We start from the raw sequence: 21,409 nt of genomic DNA, 5'->3' as shown, positions 1-21,409 counted from the left end.
CATTCATTTGTAAGGCAATAAAATTAGTGGTATCTAGCATCACTCAATGTAAAATGACATGCAATAAATGTGCTCAATTTAATAGATCAAATCACAGCAACAGATACTACTTAATCCAAAAATAAAATCACAGCAACAGATACAAATGCAAAATGTAAAGTAAGCATAATATAATTGCATAGATTCATAAGATCACTAATTGGTCCATGACAAAACACAATTCCACTATATTCATAAAAATAATAAAATAAAAACTCTCTTGTTCGAAACTAGTAGCAGCTAATTCACATGAGTTTCAATAAAATTCTTTAAAAAGTAAAAAGAGTAGAACTCAGAGAAGATATGTACAGGAACATGTGAAAGTTTGGGCAAGCTAATGGAGGATTACACAGCAGGTATGTTGGAGAAAGAGAAGCCCTTGTAACCCTTATAAGCATAGTAAGCAATCCTTGTATAGTAAAACCCCGGAATGAACAAGATCGAACCCAATATTGCAAAGAACACACCTAATCAAAAAAAACAAACCCAACAAAGAAAAATCAAAATAATCTCAGACCCAGAACACAAAAACCTAGTCAAAGTAGAAAAACACAAAGTGGGTATTGAGTGAAAAAGCTAAAAAGGTACCGTGGGCACGGTCGCCGCCGATGTGGTTGATGGCCATGAAGATGCCGATGATGATTCCGAGAGTGCCGAAGACAAGGAGAGACACGGCGAGGGCGATCTCTTTGATAGGAGCCTTGTTGTTCATCGTGTACGAGGTTTCCACCATCATGTCCTCGTCTGTAATCGAAAACGCGTGGTCTACGTACGCCATTTTTTTTTTCTTCTTCTTCTTCTTCTTTTTTCAGATAGAGAGATAGATAGATAGACACGGAGAGATTTTGGGCTTGAATTGAACAAGGTGGTGTGATGTGGGGTTGGTGACGTTGACACGGCTCCTGATTTTGATTTGAGTTTTTTTTGCTTGGAGTTGAAGAAGTTGAGAAAAGTACTGTAGAAACAATGACTTTTCAAAGAGTAAAGAAAGTTCTTTTGATGGTTGTTTTTTTTTTTTTTGGAGAAGTTTTTAATGGTTGTTAAATGGTAAGAGATATTCGTTATGCAATGATGTTATCTGTATATGCGTGGACTGTACCTCTGGCTTATTCTTTACTTTTGTGTGCGATTGTCCAATCCAAAGTCCAATCCTCACCTAGTATTCTCATACTGGGTGACCCACTCTGCCACTAGGCTTCCAGCCCACAGAAAATTGAAAGTTGGGTCCAGAGAAAGAGGTCCAAAGAGTGGGGAAGGATTGAAACTCTAGTTTTTGTCAGAGGCACAATAAAAATTCTTAACAATTTTCAAAACATCCCTTAATTTGGGTTATTAAAAACAAATCTTAAATGATAAATGTGGGGGGTAGGAGCCCGAAGAGAGGGAATCATTAACAGGATCCATTCAAGGTATACTGGGGCCCAACTATTCATCAAATCAAGCCCGATTCAATCAAGACAACCAAAATGACAGGTGGATTAGTGCACTGAGGAGGTCAATCTGCCCGAGGAGGTCGAGGAGCAAATAGTTCTTAGGAGTAGAGAAACAAGCCCAAAGGATTGTGAAGTTGGAAACTGAGGAGGATCGTTATAAGGTATGAATAAAAGCGAGAGGAAACATCTAGGTAAAGCATCTATCATCTCCACATTCAATGCACTGCACCAACTCAATCTGTCATATTAATGGTAGAATAACTCCTAAATAGTGCCTCCATTGCATACCTGTAACACCCCATAATTTTGATATCAATTAAATTATTATACATAAATTATAGAGGAGACCTATAATTAAATGGATTTGGGCCTAAGATATTAAAAATAATATAAATACTATGGGATATGAAGCCCAAGTGAGGTGGCATAAGTAAATATATGGGCCTTAAAAACCCTAACCTTTTTCTTCTTAAATTACATGTGTATATACATAAGAAGTCCTTTTTTGTTTTCAGCCGCAACATACAAGTAAGCTGTTTCTTGTCTTCTCTACGGCTGTGTAGGAGAATCAACACCCCCCACTTATCCGTATTTTATGGGAAAGGATATCCTATGGTTATTATTATATTAGATTAGGGTGATGGATATAGCTACATGACAAGAAATGATGTGAATAGTAGATTGATGAAATTTCATTTATTCGGTCATTTTGAAGCCTTGAATATCCATGATTATATCAATGGAAAAATCAGAGTAGGCAGCAATATTTTTATGTCCAAAAAAAAAAAATCTGATCAAGCTGAAAGTGTATTGGATAGTTAAGTGAATAATTAGAGGATTTTGGATAAATTAATATTGTTTAGGATGAAACCATTTAAGTGTGAAAATAGATTTTTAAGTGGGAAATTGTGTATTGATGAACCTATTTTTGGTGTTGCTAGGTTCTAATTCTACTGAATTGTTGTGATTCAAGAGAGGTTGATTTCCTTTATTTTGCAACTAAGAGGTAAGTGGTGTTTACTAATTTTGGGGGTTTTTCCAAACATTGTTGGTTATTAAACTATTATATATATAAGAGATATATTGTTATTCTATACATATAAATGGATATTTAATAATTTCTTGATGTGCACATTAATTATTCGTTTTATGAAAAACTTGTTGAACAACCTAAATTTATTTAAATTTTGTATGTATGATATATCCTTATATTTTCGAGAATTATGATTGGATTATTTTTGTGAGCATCTTGAATGGATTATTTATGTGAGTATCTTGTATATGTTTTGAAAACCTATGGCAAGTCGTGATTAGAAGCTCAGTATGGTGTTTAGTCCTTAGCAAGGGACAATCATGCTGCAGCTAGTCCTTAGCAAGGGACCGTCCCAAAAGGGGACAGTGCACATTTGATAGCTCCTTAGCAAGGGAGCATACTATTGAGGATCCAAAAGGAAGCTCCTTAGCAAGGGAGTGTACCTTTAGGTTCCAAAGGAGCCATCCTTAAGAAATGGGATGAAAGGAGGTTCCAGTCCCAAAAAGGGGACAGCACAACCCTGTCAACGGGGCGTAAACGTTGATCACGAGAAAAGTCTAGGAAATTGTTTATGTGATGGTATCAATATATATATTATGATGGCTCACAATATAAAGATATTATTCTCTTTTACATTAAATAGTTGATGACAAAATATTGATGAGTTACAAGTTGTGAATGTGTTGAAAGAATTATTTATTTGAAAGGTTTGTTTCCACACCTCAATGTTAGTGAATTCCACTTATTGAGTTATCTCACCCTCCCTTTATTTCCCCATTACAGATACGTTAGGTAGATTACTGGAGTAGAGATTCTTGGGAGATAGAAGTTACAAACTATTTTTGTGAAACTGAGGATTTTATTATTATTTTATGGCATTAAACTTTGTATTGGAGAATTACTTTGAGGATGTTTTGTATTTAGTGAATTAGAGTTCTGACTTTTGTAATCAGATTCAAGGTTGCTAGTTTCTTTTATTTAATATTTTTTATGGATTATTTAGTTTAAATAGACTTTTATTGCCTATGATTTTAGGGCATTACAAGACCACTCTACCACCACCAACAAGGCAATGATGGGACAAATATCCAAAGAAAGATCAACAATCCTCCAATTGAAAGGCTACAATGCAATTCCAACGACTATAAATATGAAGTAAGGTCCTCCTTGAATGGGGATCGGAAAAAAGTGATAAGAGAGAAATAGAGAGCTAGAGAGAGAAAGAGATCAGTATAATACCGAAATGTGTATTTCTTAAGAATAATTGCTCCTCGGCCAACCCGAGAAAGGACTTAAATAAGAATCTCTCTTTCCTTGCTATAATTATGTGCATGTGTTGTCATTCTTGCTAACTCCCTTTCTTTAATTATCGAACCATAGTTCTTACTTCTTAGGAATCAAGTATTGGCCTTAGCTCTTAGTTACCCATCTCTACAAATTAATTGTATTGGGCCTCCATCTCAGTTCAGTCCTAGTCGGGTTGTGCCCGATTGTTAGTCTTTGCCCCTACAGTTGATATAATTGCTGTTAATTTTTTCCATAGCTCTATTGTTGAAACTATCTAACGTGGTCAAATATTTTTGGTTCCAAAAGCATATAACATCTTTGACAGTCTCACACACACACACATACACACACACACACACACATATATATATATATATATATATTTTCCTTAAAAAAATTGACTGTTAAATATAAAACTAAAATAATTTTTTTCCCTTTTTTCACTATTATACAAAGATTTTGGTATCACAATTCACAAAAAGTTAATTCTCTATTATCTGAGGGAGTTTGGATTCGAATTATAAGTGGTTGTGTTTGTGTTTTTTGACTTTTTTTTTTTTTTTTTTTGGTTCCAGCCGCACTATTTGACCAAATCAACCATGAACAGTGCATAAGTGGCTGCGTTTGCGTTTTCTGACTTTTTTTTTTTTTTTTTTTGTTCCAGCCGTATTATTTGACCAAGTCAACCATGAACAGTGCACGGATGTACTATTCATGGACCCACAAATTCCACTTTTTCGTCACTTTTTCATTAAAAATGGGTTCCACAACACTATTTATACATTTAAAAATTATTTTGCTACAGTGTTTTCAGTTGTTAGTTTTCAGTTTTCAGTTTCAGCAAAATAAGTTCTATCCAAATAGACCCTCTATATCCCTGCTCCACTATTATATACCATTCGCTTCTCTTCATAATTCATTTCCATCTTTTCTCCTAGTTTATTCATCCCCTCCAACAAGAAATCAAATAATCCATTGAAGAAAGCTCTAGCTAGCACACCATGGATAGGGAACAAGAAGAGATGCAATTTCTCAGTCTCTTTGGTATCTACAAAGAAGCTTGCAAGATCATGTACTCATGGAGGAGACTCTTAGGCCAAATCAGCTTGGTCTTAATCCTTCCTCTGTCCGTAATCTTCTTGGTTCATATGCAAGTATCTGAGGTTTTTTTCTCAAAGGTCGTCCACAACGAAATTGTCTTGGATGATACCCGAGCTGTGTCTCCTACATACAACAAAGTCTCCAATGTTCTCTCTTCAGAATGGACCACTTTTTGGCTTTTCACAGCTGCATACTTCACTATCCTCCTCATCCTTTCACTCCTCTCTACCTCAGCTGTGGTTTACACCATTGCATGTATTTACACAGGCCGTGAAGTCGATTTCAAAAAGGTTATGAGTGTTGTCCCAAAGGTTTGGAAGAGGCTTATGGCCACGTTTTTGTATTCTTACCTATTCTTCTTCGTTTACCACATTCTGGCTATTGTCATCCTCGTTATTAATATTTGGATACTTGGATTTGGGTCAACCAAGGCTTTTATTCCCATATCAATTGTTTTTATGATCTTTTACTTTGTGGGGTTTGTGTACATGACCATAGTTTGGCAATTGGCTAGCGTTGTGACCGTGTTAGAAGACACTTATGGATTTGGGGCCATGATTAAGAGCAAGGCACTTATACGGGGAAAGATGGGTGTGACTGCTTTGGTATTTTTGAAGCTCATTATTTCACTCACAATCATACAAGGTTTATTTAAGAATCTAGTTGTGCATGGCGTATCATTGGGCATAGTGATTAGGGTAGGCTTTGGGGTTCTATGTTTGTTATTGCTTTTCAATTTGTTTCTTTTTGGGCTTGTGGTTCAGACAGTGCTCTATTTCGTTTGCAAGTCCTACCACCATGAAAATATAGACAAGTCAGCCCTTTCGGATCATCTTGAAGTTTATCTAGGGGAGTATGTTCCTTTGAAGGCCAAGGATGTTCAGCTTGAGCAATATCATGTTTGATTGGGCCTAAAATGTTTTTGTACTCTATTTTATGTAATAGCCGCCCTCGGGCATTATTATCATTAGGTTTCTTCTGTTTGCATTTTTTTTTCTTTTTTTTTTGGCTGAATTAGCTTCTTTTGAATCGACAGCATTTTTATTTATTTATTTCCTGAATGAATTATTAGATGTTTTATTGGAATGGCCAATGACATATGATATGATAGCGTGTGTTGACTTTGGACCTTGGGTCTGCTGACCGAAAATAAGATAATTAGGAACCAAATGTGCATGTTGCTCCTTGTAATAACAATTATAAATAAATAAGAAGTTCCGCCTTGTAAGTAACTGATTATGACAAAAAGAGAGAGAGACAGAGAGAGGGAGAGAGAGTCAACTTAAAAAAAAAAAATATATATATATATATATATATAAACCCAAGATGACCTTCGTGATTGTTAGAGATATATATTAGACATATTAGCCCAATGTAATAAGCCTAAACCCATTCCTACTTGTACTAGTAGTTTAGGGTTTAGTCGCCTATATATACTCATGTTAGGGTTCATTGTAACACAGGAAGTTATTGTACTACACTCTCATATAATAAAGATGTAGCTCTTAAGGGATTCCTCCGTGGATGTAGGCCGTCAAGACTGAACCACGTAACCCTCGTGTTCTCGGTGTTCCTCTGCTATGCTTCCCCTTCCGCATTCATTCTAGCATACATAACATGGTATAACACATCTCGTTGCTAATATTTAACATGGTATCAGAGCCAAACTTCGTTCTTGGCATCAAACAAATATCTCTAGCAAACAAAGAAGATTCTTATGTGCACACTGCCATCAAAAGTCATATGCTTGTCGGCTGGATCTAGACTCCACGGCATCTTGCAGCCGCTATGGCTCTCACTGCTGTGTTCAGATCTTAAACCCAAGCAATCAGTGTCTCTCCCTATCAGATCTGTGCACATCAAGCCTTCGCCTAATGAAACCAACAAGACATACGTGCTCCATGGCATATCGCGACCAAAACCCAGAAACCCGACCTCCAACGGCAGCCGCACGCGCCACCACACGCGACCAATGGCTCTTGGAACTCTCACACGCGCCGCCGAAGATTCTCGACTCCCAGCTCGGATCTCAGTCACACGCGCCGTCAAGCCGGCCTTGTCGTCCACCGATCCACTTGGCCTGAGAATCTGGTAATCATACGAGCTCTCACGCGCCTCCACGCGCCGCAGTAGCCTCTGAAAAATCTTCCACGCGCCGCCATAGATTCTTGATTTCTAGATCGTCTTCCGGGAGCACGCGCCGCCCTGTCGGCCTCCTCGTCCGCCGATCTACGAAACTTGAAATTACGGGCCTCAACCGAGATAACACGCGCCATCACGCGCCTCCCTAGTTTCTGGCTTCTCCTCCACGCGCCGGCGGAAAACCCACGCGCCCGCCACGCGCCGAAGACTTCCGCTGTTGTCATCTGATGTCATTGGATGACGTCATCACTCCACGTCAGCAGCCACGCAAGCATGTCCACGTCAGCCCTAGTCCACGTCAGCGACACGTCATCAGCCACGTCAGCAGTGTCGTCTCGTCAACACCACGACCCGGACCAACCCGACCCGGACCACCCGGATCTGACCCGTGAGCACTTTGACTGTTGACTTGACTATGGACCAGTTGACTTTGACTTTTTGCGTTGACTTTTGACCAAAAGTCAAAAGTTCCGAAAGGGCCTATCTTGCTCAGTTTTTCGCGTAGATTCCGATTTTGGCCTCCGTTTTTTCATTTGAAGCTTCGAAATTGGACAATTGGCACATTCTTCATTGTGGTTTCTTCAAAGGCATTCTACAAGGCATCTTCAAGTGATCTTCTCATGCTTATCCAACCTCAAGTCTTCATCAAGTTTCCGCCTTGAGTTTGAGGGAGGGTGTTAGAGATATATATTAGACATATTAGCCCAATGTAATAGGCCCAAGCCCATTCCTACTTGTACTAGTAGTCTAGGGTTTAGTCGCTTATATATACTCATGTTAGGGTTCATTGTAACACAGGAAGTTATTGTACTACACTCTTATATAATAAAGATGTAGCCCTTAAGGGATTCCTCCGTGGATGTAGGCCGTCAAGGCTGAACCACGTAACCCTCGTGTTCTCAGTATTCCTCTTCTATGCTTCCTCTTCCGCATCCACTCTAGCATACACAACATGATATAACACATCTCGTTGCTAATATTTAACAGTGATCATAGAAAAAATAAATGAAAATTGAAATTCCAATCTTCCATTTTTTTTTTCTCTCCCTGTGTGCTAACTTCTAAGAGCATCTCCAACAGTTTGGGCATCCGGCTCTAGTAGCTAAACTTTGGAGAATGAGGTGCACTGTAGATGCTCCAACAGCTTCGGCAGACATGAATTCTTTTTTGGCTAATGAATAGTAGCCTATCAAGTCTGATGGGTTACTGTTCATTCTTCAAATACATTTTTTCTATTATAATAATGATGTGTTGTATAAAAAAATGTTGGAAAATGTGTAGTTGTTAAAAAAAGAATAAATAATGAATGAAAAAATAATATTTGAATGAGATAGAAAATCTGTTGGAAGTGTATTTGAAAAAAAGTGAGTAGGTAAAAGCTAGAAAATCTGTTAGAAGTGTATTTGAAAAAAAGTGAGTAGGTAAAAGCTAAATGTCATTGTTCATTCTCCAAACAGTACAAAAATTTGGAGAAGCTGTTGAAGATGCTTTAATCTAACTAAAAAAAAATCTGCCTTTTTTTTTTTAATTATAATCCAAGATCATGATGGTTATTCTTTGTCATGATGATCATGATGGTTTAGGCGATTAGCCCAGGTGCTGCCGTGCTGGAGAAGAAAACAATCATGGGAAGGATGTTCCTATCCCAAAAAAAAAAAAAAAAAAAAAATCATGGGAAACATGTAGACCGGTTTCTAGCCCATATTAGAGGGTTTAAAAGCCCAATATTGTTTTATAATGCATCACAATGACACAAGTAGAAATAGAAGGGGTTCACTTGACAAATTTTATTATATAGTAACTATATGATATATAGTATAATTTGGACATGACCTTACGTAATATGCAATTTTATTGTAAATTTTTTGTAATAATAACTAAATGACTAAAACTAATTCTCATACAATGAAAAGAATCTTATAGTCTCACATTGAATGAGGGTTTTTTTTTTTTTTTCCTATGATGAGATAGATTTTAGTTAGAATTTATGTGAATTTTGTTACTTTTAGACTTTTAGTTAATAGAGACCCATTTAGGAAAAAAAAAATAGAGACTCATTTAGGATGTAAATTGATTTAAAGAGTTAATGATTTAATTAAAAATTTAGGCTTTAATTTGAATCATCTCAAACGATAAAAGAATTATGTAATTTACATTTGATAAAGGCTAGCCACTTGGTACAAAGAGGGTGTAGCCACATGTTGCATACAAAAGATAGTGGCTTGGTACAATTACTACTTATGAGATTCATCTTTTATTATATAGTAGATGATTTATTAAATTAAAAGTATTTAGAATACAAAATATAAAAAAGAGCAAACTGTAAAGTAATTAATTTTTTTGATTGAAAATGTAATTTAATTAGAATTTTATGACTAAATTATAATTTTAACCTTTAAAGTTGGGGTTGTTTTTGTTTTAGTCCCTTAAGTTTGAGATTTTCCTTTTGGTCCATTGAGTTTGATTACATTTTCAAAATGATCATTCCTTTGATCTCTTATTACTAATTTGAGAGAGAGAGAGAGAGAGAGAGAGAGAGAGAGAGAGAGAGAGAGAGAGAACCAAAAAAAAAAAGTTTTATTGGCATTTAATGATCATATCACTCATGGAGATGGATGGAAGGGAAATTTTGAAAATTGAATCAAACATAGTGAACTAAAATCTAAAATGAAAAATCTAAAATTTCAAGAACCTAAATAAAAACAACTCAAACTTTAAAGGTCAAACATGTGTCCAAAATGGATGAAAGTATCTATCTCCACTCAGATCTTTGATGTTCACATTAGGGCCCACATTACATGGTAGAAACCTCGAGCCACATAAGGTTTTCAATTTGGGTCTAAAGACTAAAACCATTTGTTACAACTCGAGGGAGCACGAGTCACATCTGAGAATTTCTTGTGATCACTTATTTAGCCCAAATCTACCTAGTAGACTCATACCCACCCATCACACACTCATACTCCAACATGCCAATCTTTGAAATCTCATGTAGGCCAATCTAATCCCATTCACACAATCCTATCTATCATGCCCATAGACTCAAAGAACTTCTACTTCTACACTTTCAAATTTATAGAACATTTCAAGAACACAAAAGGATGCAAAGACCTAATCACTTCTAAACAAATACAAGACCGAAAGTAAAGCCATTACTTGGTTGAATAATTTAAGGATAATTTTAAAGTAATCTTCCAATTAAAGAAAGTAAAATCTTAATTCAATATTGAAAATGTTTTTGTAAATGTCCACGCAATATTTTTTGTGTTCTTTCTTGGTCTCTTACTAAAATAGTTATAACTTTCTTCAATATAATTTTCAGTGAGATATATTAGTTAATATATTTATAACTAAAAAAATTTTATTTATGAAATTATTAGTAGTCTATGGAGAATTTTTTTTATTCAAAAGTTGAATATTGGACATATAATACAAACTCAATAGAAATAATTGTGTGATAATTGTGATTAAACATACAAACTTTTGAAGGAAAGTTCAATAGTTTATTTTGTGATAATGCCATTATTTTTTATTTATTTATAAATAATTCCACGATTGAAACAATATATTAGTGGAATATTGGACATGATTTTTATTTTCCGAATGTAAGAAGTGTAAGCTCAATTAAACACTTGGGTCCCTTTTCAACTCGATGCTCACTGATGTAACATCTGGGGTCCAACTCAATGTGCTTGAGTGCGTTGCAATTGGTATTGGAGCTTGCATAAAGGACTTATCCGGATATGTTCCTAATTTCGGTATCACAAAGGAGAATATATTAACAAAGAGGTATGTGTTTGATGCTTCCATGATAGGAACTCTTAGAGCAAAATATGCCGACAGTAAAGGCCTTGAGAATTAGAAACAACCTTCAAGCGTTGAAACCTTATCAACCTTCACACGGACACGCTTTGTTGCTATAACTAAGGATGAATCGGGACCACAGAAGCTATACACAGTGTATCTGTGTCCAAGAACCGACTCACCACAACCACAATCATCTTTCGGAAATCTTTTTTCCATTGCCATAACAATACCGATTTTGAAAAATGGGAATAAGGGTCAAGGTCTCGTGCACCAGGTTCGAGAGGGAACAAGTAAAATCGACAAAGATTACGTGAAGAAACTCACAGAAGGAAGTCAACACTTGAGTAACCCAACAGAGGAATGCTACACTTGACTTTTTCACACTTGAGAAGGAAGTCCCACATTGAATAATGATAAAAATAATTAGTAGTTTATATAACATAATTGAGCATTTACTACTTGAGCTTAAGCCTTTTGGGTTTTGGGTCACCCAAAAGGCTTAAGCCTTTTTGGGCTTTTTGTGTTCTTTCTTTGTAGTCTATGGAGAATTTTATTTATTGAAAAGTTGAATGTTGGACATATAATACAAACTTTTTTTTTTTGAGAGAATTTTAATCTATAGCGTCCGCTCTTGATGATAGCTCTTTATCATCAGACCAAGATACCAATCAGTTTTTGATGTAGGTGGGGATTGAACCCCAGATTTCTTGTACAACCACCATAAACTTTACCAATTGAGCTAACTGGGACCTGACATATAATACAAACTTAATAGAAATAATTGTGTGATAATTGTGATTAAACCTACAAACTTTACAAACTTTTGAAGGAAAGTCCAATAGTTTGTTTTGTGATTTTTATTTTCCTAATGTAAGAAATGTAAGCTTTTTTTTTTTTTTTTGATATATTTGTTTTACGGCCATTATTTAGTAAATATTACAGGTCATAAACTTATTATTTATTAAATTATTTATATTATAATTTTAAAATTATTAATTAAATTTTTATGATGTTGTTGGTTTGACCATCAATCAAATTAGAGAATCAAGAACCACTCTTTTTTTTTTTTTTTTTTTGAGAATACTGAATATTTTTAATATACACACAAGAAGAGAGGGGAGAATGTTTTTTAAAGATCCAAAAGGGCCTGAACCACTCTCCTTTCTAATTTTTTGACCAGTCTGATTTGTAAAACAATAAATAAATCTAGCCATAAGGATCAATGAGTCAACCTATGGTCACCTACCTGATTAGATTCACACGAAAAAGAAAATATCATATGAGCTCTTAATGCTTGGTTTCGCTCCTCATCTTCTCTAACTTATCGACCATAGTGACTTTAATTGTTAGGACAACCTTAACATTACTTTGACCTTATTTTTTGTTGGTAGGATAGAAAATAGAGATCATGGAGCAAAACGATAAATTAGGGCAGTCCACTTTACAATTTATGCCTTGAAGTAATTACAAGTTATAACCAATAAGGGGGATTTTTTTTGAGAAATAATTATACTATATCCTAATCTAAGTATATATGTGTGTGTAAAATTTCCTTTTAGAGACTTGAATCTTGACCTTTGTCTCCTACACCCTATATGCACTTATTTTTATAGAGTGATTATTGTGCCAAGGATACAAAATGATACCAATAGGGGAGTTTTTTTTTTTTTTTTTTTTTTTTTTTTTTTTTTTTTTTTTTATGGGACCAATAGGAGAAATTTGAATATTGGATGTCATGGAAATACTATAAAGTGTCACTACTCAAGTCATAAATGCAATGCTACTTTATAGTTTTTATTTTGTGAACTCATTGATGCAATATTAGAGATTACGATGGATTATGGATTATGGTTCATGTGTAAATGAATATCCAACAGTAATGATTGATATATATATATATAAATATATATATCATTTGTTATATCTTATATGTTGTTTGAATTACACATTAAAAAATGTTAAATTACAAATTGCACCTTCTAACTTTACTTAAAATTTAATTTAGTCATTTGACTTCACTTTTATTCAATTCAATCATTTAACTTTCAATTTTCTTCAATTAAGTTATTTGTTAGTTTCAATTAAAATTGAGCTGTTAAGGACCCCTTAAAATGACGTAGTTTTATATTGCACAGAGTTGAACGTCAATTCTAACGAAGACAAATGGGAGGATTGAATTGAATAAGAGTGAAAGTTAAAAGATTTGAATTGAATTGGGTGTGTTTTGTAATTTAAGCCAAAAAAAAAATTTATATGTTTAGGGAGGTATTTATCAAACCGCACAAACCACACTATAAACACCGACAAAATGGCTTAACCGCACCACACCACACCCTTTATATATATATATATATATATATATATGTGGGGCCTGATAATTTGCGGCCCAAGTTCATCCCTCATATGGGCCCAAGGCCCAGGCCGAGGAGAGCAGTCTTCCAAGGACACCTAATGAAAGCCCAAGACAGGGGACGAGGACATGGCCGAGGACAGTCTTATGCTCGGCTCCTCCCAAAACGCACGGAAAAAGAGGCAAACTCGGTACAGGGAAAGGGCAAGAGAAAAGTCGCCAACACAGTAATTAGGGATTCTGCATCTGACAAGCCCATACCCAAGACCATGCCCTTGTGCTTTTTCAGAAACAAAAACCCCAACCACTCTAGGTATGGAAGGACTAGACAAGCCTGTACCCCGAAAAAAAAGGTAATATGAACACGTGGACACAAAAAGGGGAAGGGAACATTGATATAAAGGAGGAAGGAAGCAAAACCTAGAGGGGGGGGAGTCTAGCCAAACCCGCCCATGCATTATTTCCTGGAAATACTACGACAAAACCGCTTACCTATGCCCAAGGTCATACCTTTCAAACTCACTCTCTACAAATGATATTGTGTGGGCCTCTTTACATACAAGTCCAATATTATCTTGGAGTTGTTACAAATCAAGGCTCTACAATTGGCGCCGTCTGTGGGGAGGTTTGTGTCTTGGCATAGATGATGGTTTGAGACAGTACCCTTGTCGTTTCTACCAGCCACTCACAGTGCTCTAGCGTAAAGCCTCGATAGAGGCTATGATTCTTGACTAGGGGCTACACTTATAGCGTCAGCCACGCAGATGGTTCAAGGGGCTCGGCCGAGGATTTCATTCCCTTAAAGCCAAGGCCCCATAGATAAAAGAAAAAGTACAAGTTTTGGACAGAACCAAGGCCTTGCATGGTCCTCGGACTCAAGCCTCTGGGGAAACCAACTACTTAAAAGAAAAAGTACAAGTTTTGGACAGAACCAAGGCCTTGCATGGTCCTCGGACTCAAGCCTCTGGGGAAACCAACTACTTAAAAGAAAAAGTACAAGTTTGACAGAACCAAGGCCTTGTATGGTCCTCGGACTCAAGCCTCTGGGGAAACCAACTACTTAAAAGAAAAAGTACAAGTTTTGGACAGAACCAAGGCCTTGCATGGTCCTCGGACTCAAGCCTCTGGGGAAACCAACTACTTAAAAGAAAAAGTAGAAGATTTGGACAGAACCAAGGCCTTGTATGGTCCTCGGACTCAAGCCTCTGGGGAAACCAACTACTTAAAAGAAAAAGTACAAGTTTTGGACAGAACCAAGGCCTTGCATGGTCCTCGGACTCAAGCCTCTGGGGAAACCAACTACTTAAAAGAAAAAGTACAAGTTTTGGACATAACCAAGGCCTTGCATGGTCCTCGGACTCAAGCCTCTGGGGAAACCAACTACTTAAAAGAAAAAGTACAAGTTTTGGACAGAACCAAGGCCTTGCATGGTCCTCGGACTCAAGCCTCTGGGGAAACCAACTACTTAAAAGAAAAAGTACAAGTTTTGGACAGAACCAAGGCCTTGTATGGTCCTCGGACTCAAGCCTCTGGGGAAACCAACTACTTAAAAGAAAAAGTACAAGTTTTGGACAGAACCAAGGCCTTGCATGGTCCTCGGACTCAAGCCTCTGGGGAAACCAACTACTTAAAAGAAAAAGTACAAGTTTTGGACAGAACCAAGGCCTTGTATGGTCCTCGGACTCAAGCCTCTGGGGAAACCAACTACTTAAAAGAAAAAGTACAAGTTTTGGACAGAACCAAGGCCTTGCATGGTCCTCGGACTCAAGCCTCTGGGGAAACCAACTACTTAAAAGAAAAAGTACAAGTTTTGGACAGAACCAAGGCCTTGCATGGTCCTCGGACTCAAGCCTCTGGGGAAACCAACTACTTAAAAGAAAAAGTACAAGTTTTGGACAGAACCAAGGCCTTGTATGGTCCTCGGACTCAAGCCTCTGGGGAAACCAACTACTTAAAGAAAAAGTACAAGTTTTGGACAGAACAAACTCAAGCCTCTGGGAGAACCTTTATCTCGGACTCAAGCCTTGCATGGTCCTCGGAAAAAACTACTTAAAGAAAAGTACAAGTTTTGGACAGAACCAAGGCCTTGGACATGGTCCTCGGACTCAAAACCAACTACTTAAAGAAAAAGTACAAGTTTTGGACAGAACCAAGGCCTTGCATGGTCCTCGGACTCAAGCCTCTGGGGAAACCAACTACTTAAAAGAAAAAGTACAAGTTTTGGACAGAGAAACCAACTACTTAAAAGAAAAAGTACAAGTTTTGGACAGAACCAAGGTCTTGCATGGTCCTCGGACTCAAGCTTCTGGGGAAACCAACTACTTAAAAGAAAAAGTAGAAGTTTTGGACAGAACCAAGGCCTTGCATGGTCCTCGGACTTAAGCCTCTGAGGAAACCAACTACTTAAAAGAAAAAGTACAAGTTTTGGACAGAACCAAGACCTTGCATGGTCCTCGGACTCAAGCCTCTGGGGAAACCAACTACTTAAAAGAAAAAGTACAAGTTTTGGACAGAACCAAGGCCTTGTATGGTTCTCGGACTCAAGCCTCTGGGGAAACCAATTACTTAAAGGAAAAAGTACAAGTTTTGGACAGAACCAAGGCTTTGCATGGTCCTCGGATTCAAACCTCTGGGGAAACCAACTACTTAAAAGAAAAAGTACAAGTTTTGGACAGAACCAAGGCCTTGCATGGTCCTCGGACTCAAGCCTCTGGGGAAACCAACTACTTACAAGCAAAACTACAAGTTTTTAAGAAGAGAATTACAGGGTTTAGACATAGCCTAGACGTCGTATGGCCCCAAGAGTCTACCCCAGATGAGAGTTACCCATTGATAGTTGGGTTAATTCCTAGACCGACGGAAATCCGCAGTCTACCCTCGGATCCTCGAAACCAAGGGAATTGGTGCAATTGTTATAGGGTCAGGTGTCGTCAAAACACGGCCAAAGCCCCTCACTGCTCGGAAGCCCCCCTCAGAGGGTATATTTATTATTTATCATCCTCGGACGATTGTCGCGCCTGCCTTACGTGGCATTAAGCCGTTATCTTGGTTAGTTTTCTGAGTTTAACTTACTGGGAATTGTCGTTATTATACTTGATAATACTTGATAATGCCGATAAGTTCAGATTGGTAGGGTTCTATTTCAAAATTTCCTGCTCTAAATATCGCTAAGGGAAAATACATGCATAGCACACTCGTTCACAAAGTAATGGCTGCCGAAAGGAAAAGTATTTAGAAATAAATAAACTCATCTTTTATTAAGACAAAGAAACAGTACAGTGTACAATGAAAAGCTAGAATAAGCCTATACTAAAGCTAACTACGTAAGCGAAAAAAAAAGATACAAGAGAATAAAGAGAAAGCCGAGGAAGAAGCGCAGAGGAGGGGTTGGCTGCTGTTCCAAGATGTTGTCTAAGGAAACTATTCCTCGACACTTTTACATGCCCATAACTCAGGCAGCCAAAGAACCCAACTTGGGGCCTACACCGTTGAAGAAAAAGTGCAGGGAACCTGACCCCAGGCTAGCACCGCTTGAAGAAAAGGTGCAGAGAGCCGGAAGGGGAGGAGCCTCCGTAGAACCACGCCTGCAACAGAGCAGACGGCGCTGATGGCGGAAAACCTTACTTCTGACGCGTCAAAAATCTGATGCGACCAGTATCTGCTTCGGATTTTGGCTAAAAGAGGGAGAGATATCATCCCCATCTTACCAAAATGGAAGATCATCTTGAGTCTGTGTCTACCTTGTCCGGACCACATCACCTTGAGCCTCGGAGGGACCCGGCGCCTCTGCGGAGGGTGTAGTTTCTTCACCCCTACACGTGCCTCAAGCATGTTGCACCAAGGGTGGGAGGCGCTAAGTATAGAGACTGTGATTATGGCTGAAGGGTTACAGTTGTGAAGAAAATTGATGGGTTTGTATGTAAGAGGAGTAACCTACTGTCCTACTTATTTAAAGGGAAAGGAGGAGATATTTAATTTACGCAGAGTTCCAAGGAGCGCTATGGACAAGAAGGGCTTGGCCCGGTCTCCAATGCCACCTGCAACCAAAAAAATTAAAAGATCCTCGTGAAGGCGCGTCTTGAGCAATGTAGCATCAAAGAATGCCGTGTGGCTAAAATTTAGATGGGGCACCTCTTATAATTCGGTGCGTCTTCTATGCAAATGGAAAGGTACAAACATCAATGAAGTACAGAACCCAAGCGAATCATGATGTAAGCCCAACATAATCAAAACCCTCCTCCCCAACTAGAGTTGGGCAGCAGGATTTTGAGGGGCTATTGTGGGGCCTGATAATTTGCGGCCCAAGTTCATCCCTCATATGGGCCCAAGGCCCAGGCCGAGGAGAGCAGTCTTCCAAGGACACCTAATGAAAGCCCAAGACAGGGGACGAGGACATGGCCGAGGACAGTCTTATGCTCGGCTCCTCCCAAAACGCACGGAAAAAGAGGCAAACTCGGTACAGGGAAAGGGCAAGAGAAAAGTCGCCAACACAGTAATTAGGGATTCTGCATCTGACAAGCCCATACCCAAGACCATGCCCTTGTGTTTTTTCAGAAACAAAAACCCCAACCACTCTAGGTATGGAAGGACTAGACAAGCCTGTACCCCGAAAAAAAAGGTAATATGAACACGTGGACACAAAAAGGGGAAGGGAACACTGATATAAAGGAGGAAGGAAGCAAAACCTAGAGGGGGGGGAGTCTAGCCAAACCCACCCATGCATTATTTCCTGGAAATACTACGACAAAACCGCTCACCTGTGCCCAAGGTCATACCTTTCAAACCCACTCTCTACAAATGATATTGTGTAGGCCTCTTTACATACAAGTCCAATATTATCTTGGAGTTGTTACAAATCAAGGCTCTACAATATATATATATATATATATATATTAATACAGTTATTTTATATTAAATATATATAAATATATATTATAAATTTATAATATCAAATACATTATACATTCTTCTAAAAAAAAACATTATACATTAATAATTTAATACCCTTCTCTAAAAAAAAAAAAAGTTAAATTGCAAATTATACTTTCAAAGTTTAGAGACGATTGATTTTTACATATTGAAATTTCAAAAGTTACATTTTACCCTTTAACATTTAGAGTGATTGGATTTTATACTTGATGTTTTAGAATTTAAATTTTACTCTTATATTTTTTGGGTGTTTAGATTTTACTCCTTAAAATTTCAGGATTTGACGATAAAATCTAGACACTTACAAACTTTAATGGATAAAATCTAAACTCTAAAACGTAATGATTTAAAATCTAACCAACCCAAACATCTGGGTAAAATCCAAAAAAAAAGAAAAAAAGAAAAAAAAAGCGCATCACTCTTCCTCTTATGCTTTAGCGTCTCAGCCCTAAGACCCTAGCCGTATCTATAAACCCTAATATTGGACCGGGAACCTCTATTTCTCTCCGCTTTCTATCGACGCAGCCACTCGTCTCATTGTCTCCAGCCGCGACAGCCATTTAACTCTGGTAATTTCTATACGAAACCTTTTCCAAATTTTTGATTCGATTTTATTAATTTCTATTTAAACCCAGAAACATCCAAGTCATTCATTTTTTGTACCATGCCAGAAGCCGAACCCTTGTTCTTTGGATCCGGCTTCTGTCATGTATAAGAAATTTCAGCAATAGCTCGTATGAACCAAACTTACAATAAAAAAAAAAAAAAAAAGCCCATGTAGCAAAGTAATAAGTCAACCTATAAATACCAAAACCCTAGCCGCTCACCCTCACAATAAGCTGTGTCTCATAAATTAAAAAAAAACTTCTAAACTCTGTAACTCGGCATCTCTTTCTGTAAGTTTCGGTGCGGTTCGGTTAGCATCGGAATACAACACCTGTCTCCGACGACCATACCTCACCGGCGTCGGAATTATCTATCCTCTCCGATCGTCATCTTTGGTTCAATCGGTCGGCCTGTGGAGCGGTGGATCGGTGTAGTTCGGTACTTGCACACCCCTACTTTTTTCGGTTCTGGGTTTTAGTTAAAAATAGTGGGTTTTGTGTAAAAGTTCAATTTTGATGGTCCATGTGCTTGGAAACTAGGGGAAAAAAAAGCCATTGATTGAAAATAATGACAATCAACTCTATAAAAATCTGAACTTTTAGTTAGGATAAACAATACCCAAGTGACCCCATTTTGTAATTCTGGCTGATATATCAAAACTTTTTTTGCCTGCCATGTGTTTGACGAAATGCCCCTGTAAAAAATCCGGAGTTAGATGGCGGGTTTGGGATCTGCGGTAAAAAAAAAAAATCCAATCCAGGCTGGTTTGGGGGCACAAAACTAACCCCGTTTCCATCCCTACCTCCTCTCTCTCTTGCTCTCAATATAATTATTCTCTTGGTTTCATGATATTGTTCTTTGCCCACAGTTTGGTTGTCAGGAAAACTGGAAGAAGAGAAAGTTATTATTTTTTATTTAAATATTTCTGTTATGATGTCTTATACTTGTGATTTATGGGATTGTGATGCAGATTTCTGATTGGTCTAGGTCTTATTAAAAATGGAGGGCTCAGTCGATGAAAAGGAGAAAGCAGTCTTGGGTTCGGTGACAGTCTCCCCTGCTGCTGGAGAAACTGTCAGCAAAAAGTAAGTTTTGGAAAAATGTATCTTATTTCGCATAAATTTTTGTATTTTTAATGGAAAAACAGAGGAAAAAGAATGACAAACCATTTTTCATGTGATGTAGGGCAAAGTCTTTTATACTGTTGTGGGTCTTTGTTTCCTTCTTGGATGTGTGCTGTTTGTGTGTGTTGCTATACTTTATACATGGACATAAAATACACTCACAATACCATATTAATCTTTTCCAAAATATATTTTTCTCAACAACTTTTGCATATAACAAAAAAAAAGAGAGAAAACAAGTTATATTATCTTTAATTTTTTTTTAATATAAAAAAATACGATAGTTATACCTGCCTGCATACCAAAACCTGCCAAAATGGACTGAAACAAGCTGGAACAACCTGTATTGACTGAAAAGGCCAGAGAATTTGGGTGACACCATACACAGGCGTTATATACAAAAGCAGTATGTGTTACTTTTGTTATTGGTGGCCAGTACAAAATTTGACCACTATAGATCCAAATTCTTCTAAAAATATTATTTTTGGTGTTTTATGCACATATTTAGTTTCTTATTTTTATTGTTTCTTATGCATTATTTTTTTTTTTGATAGGTTTCTTATGCATTATTTTTGTTCAAAATATAGTGCAAGTAGACTACGATTACTATGTAGGATAAGTTGAGGAAGATATGAACATAGCTTTCTGAAGCTTATAAATTACCCCCACCAATAAATGAAGAAATCAAACCAGTTTTGGGTTTTTAATTCCTTTGTATTTTGGGGAATATTTACAGTGCACTAAAGAAAGAATTGAAGAATAAGCAAAGGGAAGAAGAAAGGCGGCGCAAGGAGGAGGAGAAGGCAAAACAGGTACTTGCATGCGTGAAATGCTAATGTTCTATTCAGTTTCTGAGAAACTAAGAAAATAATGAAGAAAGGATTTGAGTTATTTTCTGCCGTGAAGATCCCTTCTAATCGTTAACTTCATTAGTATTTTTAATTTTTTTATTTTATTGGGGAATGTCATTTGGACTAGCTATTTAGTATTTGTAATTCTATTTGAATATCATGGCTTTGATATTTGCATATAGGTGCTATAATTAAATATGATTGTTTACTGTGTTTGCTAATTTTAATAAGTTAGAAACAAAATTTGACATGTGAAATTGGTAGGACCTTCTTGTGTTTGGTTATGGAAGGAATAGAAGAGCAAAGAAGTGTAGAAAAAAAAAACACTGCTTGCTTAGTTTATGTCATTAGTAATTTGTACAATACACTTTAAATGTTGACTTGTACACGAACACTTCTACTGCCCAAAGGATCTGTTGAAATTTTGATACAAGTATCATGGGGGTATATATCTTTTCACTTTTCTTTCTCTCTCTCATTACATTTGCAAACATGAGAAGTGATTAAAATTGTAACTGCTTTACTTCATTTATTTCTGCTTCCTATAATTGTAACTGCTTTACTTTACTTATTTTTGCTTCTAATAGTGTAAAAACGCTGTTAGTTTCTTGAATAAGGTTACTGGATTGTAGTTAGGTTGATTCATTTGGGAATTTGTTTCAGAATTTTACATGAATGATTAATTGTTAGATAACTAAACTCAAACA

At 37.0% G+C, this 21,409-nt stretch overlaps 3 protein-coding genes across 8 annotated transcripts in view; 2 read left to right on the top strand and 1 right to left on the bottom strand.

Moving 5' to 3' along the window:
* Positions 1–207: 207 nt before the first annotated feature.
* LOC115968860 (transmembrane protein 230-like) lies at positions 208–1,043 on the bottom strand. The gene is made up of 2 exons (XM_031088380.1): positions 628–1,043; positions 208–506 (listed from the first exon to the last, which is right to left on the bottom strand). Exons 1-2 carry the CDS (start codon positions 815–817, stop codon positions 385–387), a joined length of 312 nt encoding a protein of 103 aa, XP_030944240.1. The 5' UTR covers positions 818–1,043; the 3' UTR covers positions 208–384.
* Positions 1,044–4,793: 3,750 nt separating this feature from the next.
* LOC115966311 lies at positions 4,794–5,798 on the top strand. Its single transcript, XM_031085564.1, has 2 exons — positions 4,794–5,498; positions 5,658–5,798. The coding sequence occupies exons 1-2, from the start codon at positions 4,794–4,796 to the stop codon at positions 5,796–5,798; spliced, it is 846 nt and encodes a 281-aa protein (XP_030941424.1).
* Positions 5,799–18,511: 12,713 nt separating this feature from the next.
* Positions 18,512–21,409, top strand: part of LOC115968733 (lysine--tRNA ligase, cytoplasmic-like) — a 36,820-nt gene continuing 33,922 nt past the window's right edge. For 2 of the 6 annotated variants that reach the window (XR_004086792.1, XM_031088223.1), the window contains exons 1-3: positions 18,513–18,690; positions 19,698–19,812; positions 20,588–20,663. Coding sequence is in view for 5 of the 6 variants with exons in the window: in XM_031088223.1 (XP_030944083.1) it covers positions 19,727–19,812; positions 20,588–20,663 (162 nt within the window). In the remaining variant the exon portion in view is untranslated. Of the gene's footprint in view, positions 18,691–19,022; positions 19,166–19,697; positions 19,813–20,587; positions 20,664–21,409 lie in introns of all 6 variants that reach the window. The other 4 variants (XM_031088226.1, XM_031088224.1, XM_031088227.1 and 1 more) reach the window with 4 other exon arrangements.

Source organism: Quercus lobata, chromosome 11 (assembly GCF_001633185.2).
Source record: "Quercus lobata isolate SW786 chromosome 11, ValleyOak3.0 Primary Assembly, whole genome shotgun sequence".
NCBI lineage: Eukaryota > Viridiplantae > Streptophyta > Magnoliopsida > Fagales > Fagaceae > Quercus > Quercus lobata.
The sequence above is the reverse complement of the archived record's forward strand: the minus strand, read 5'-3'. Positions and strand labels throughout refer to the sequence as shown.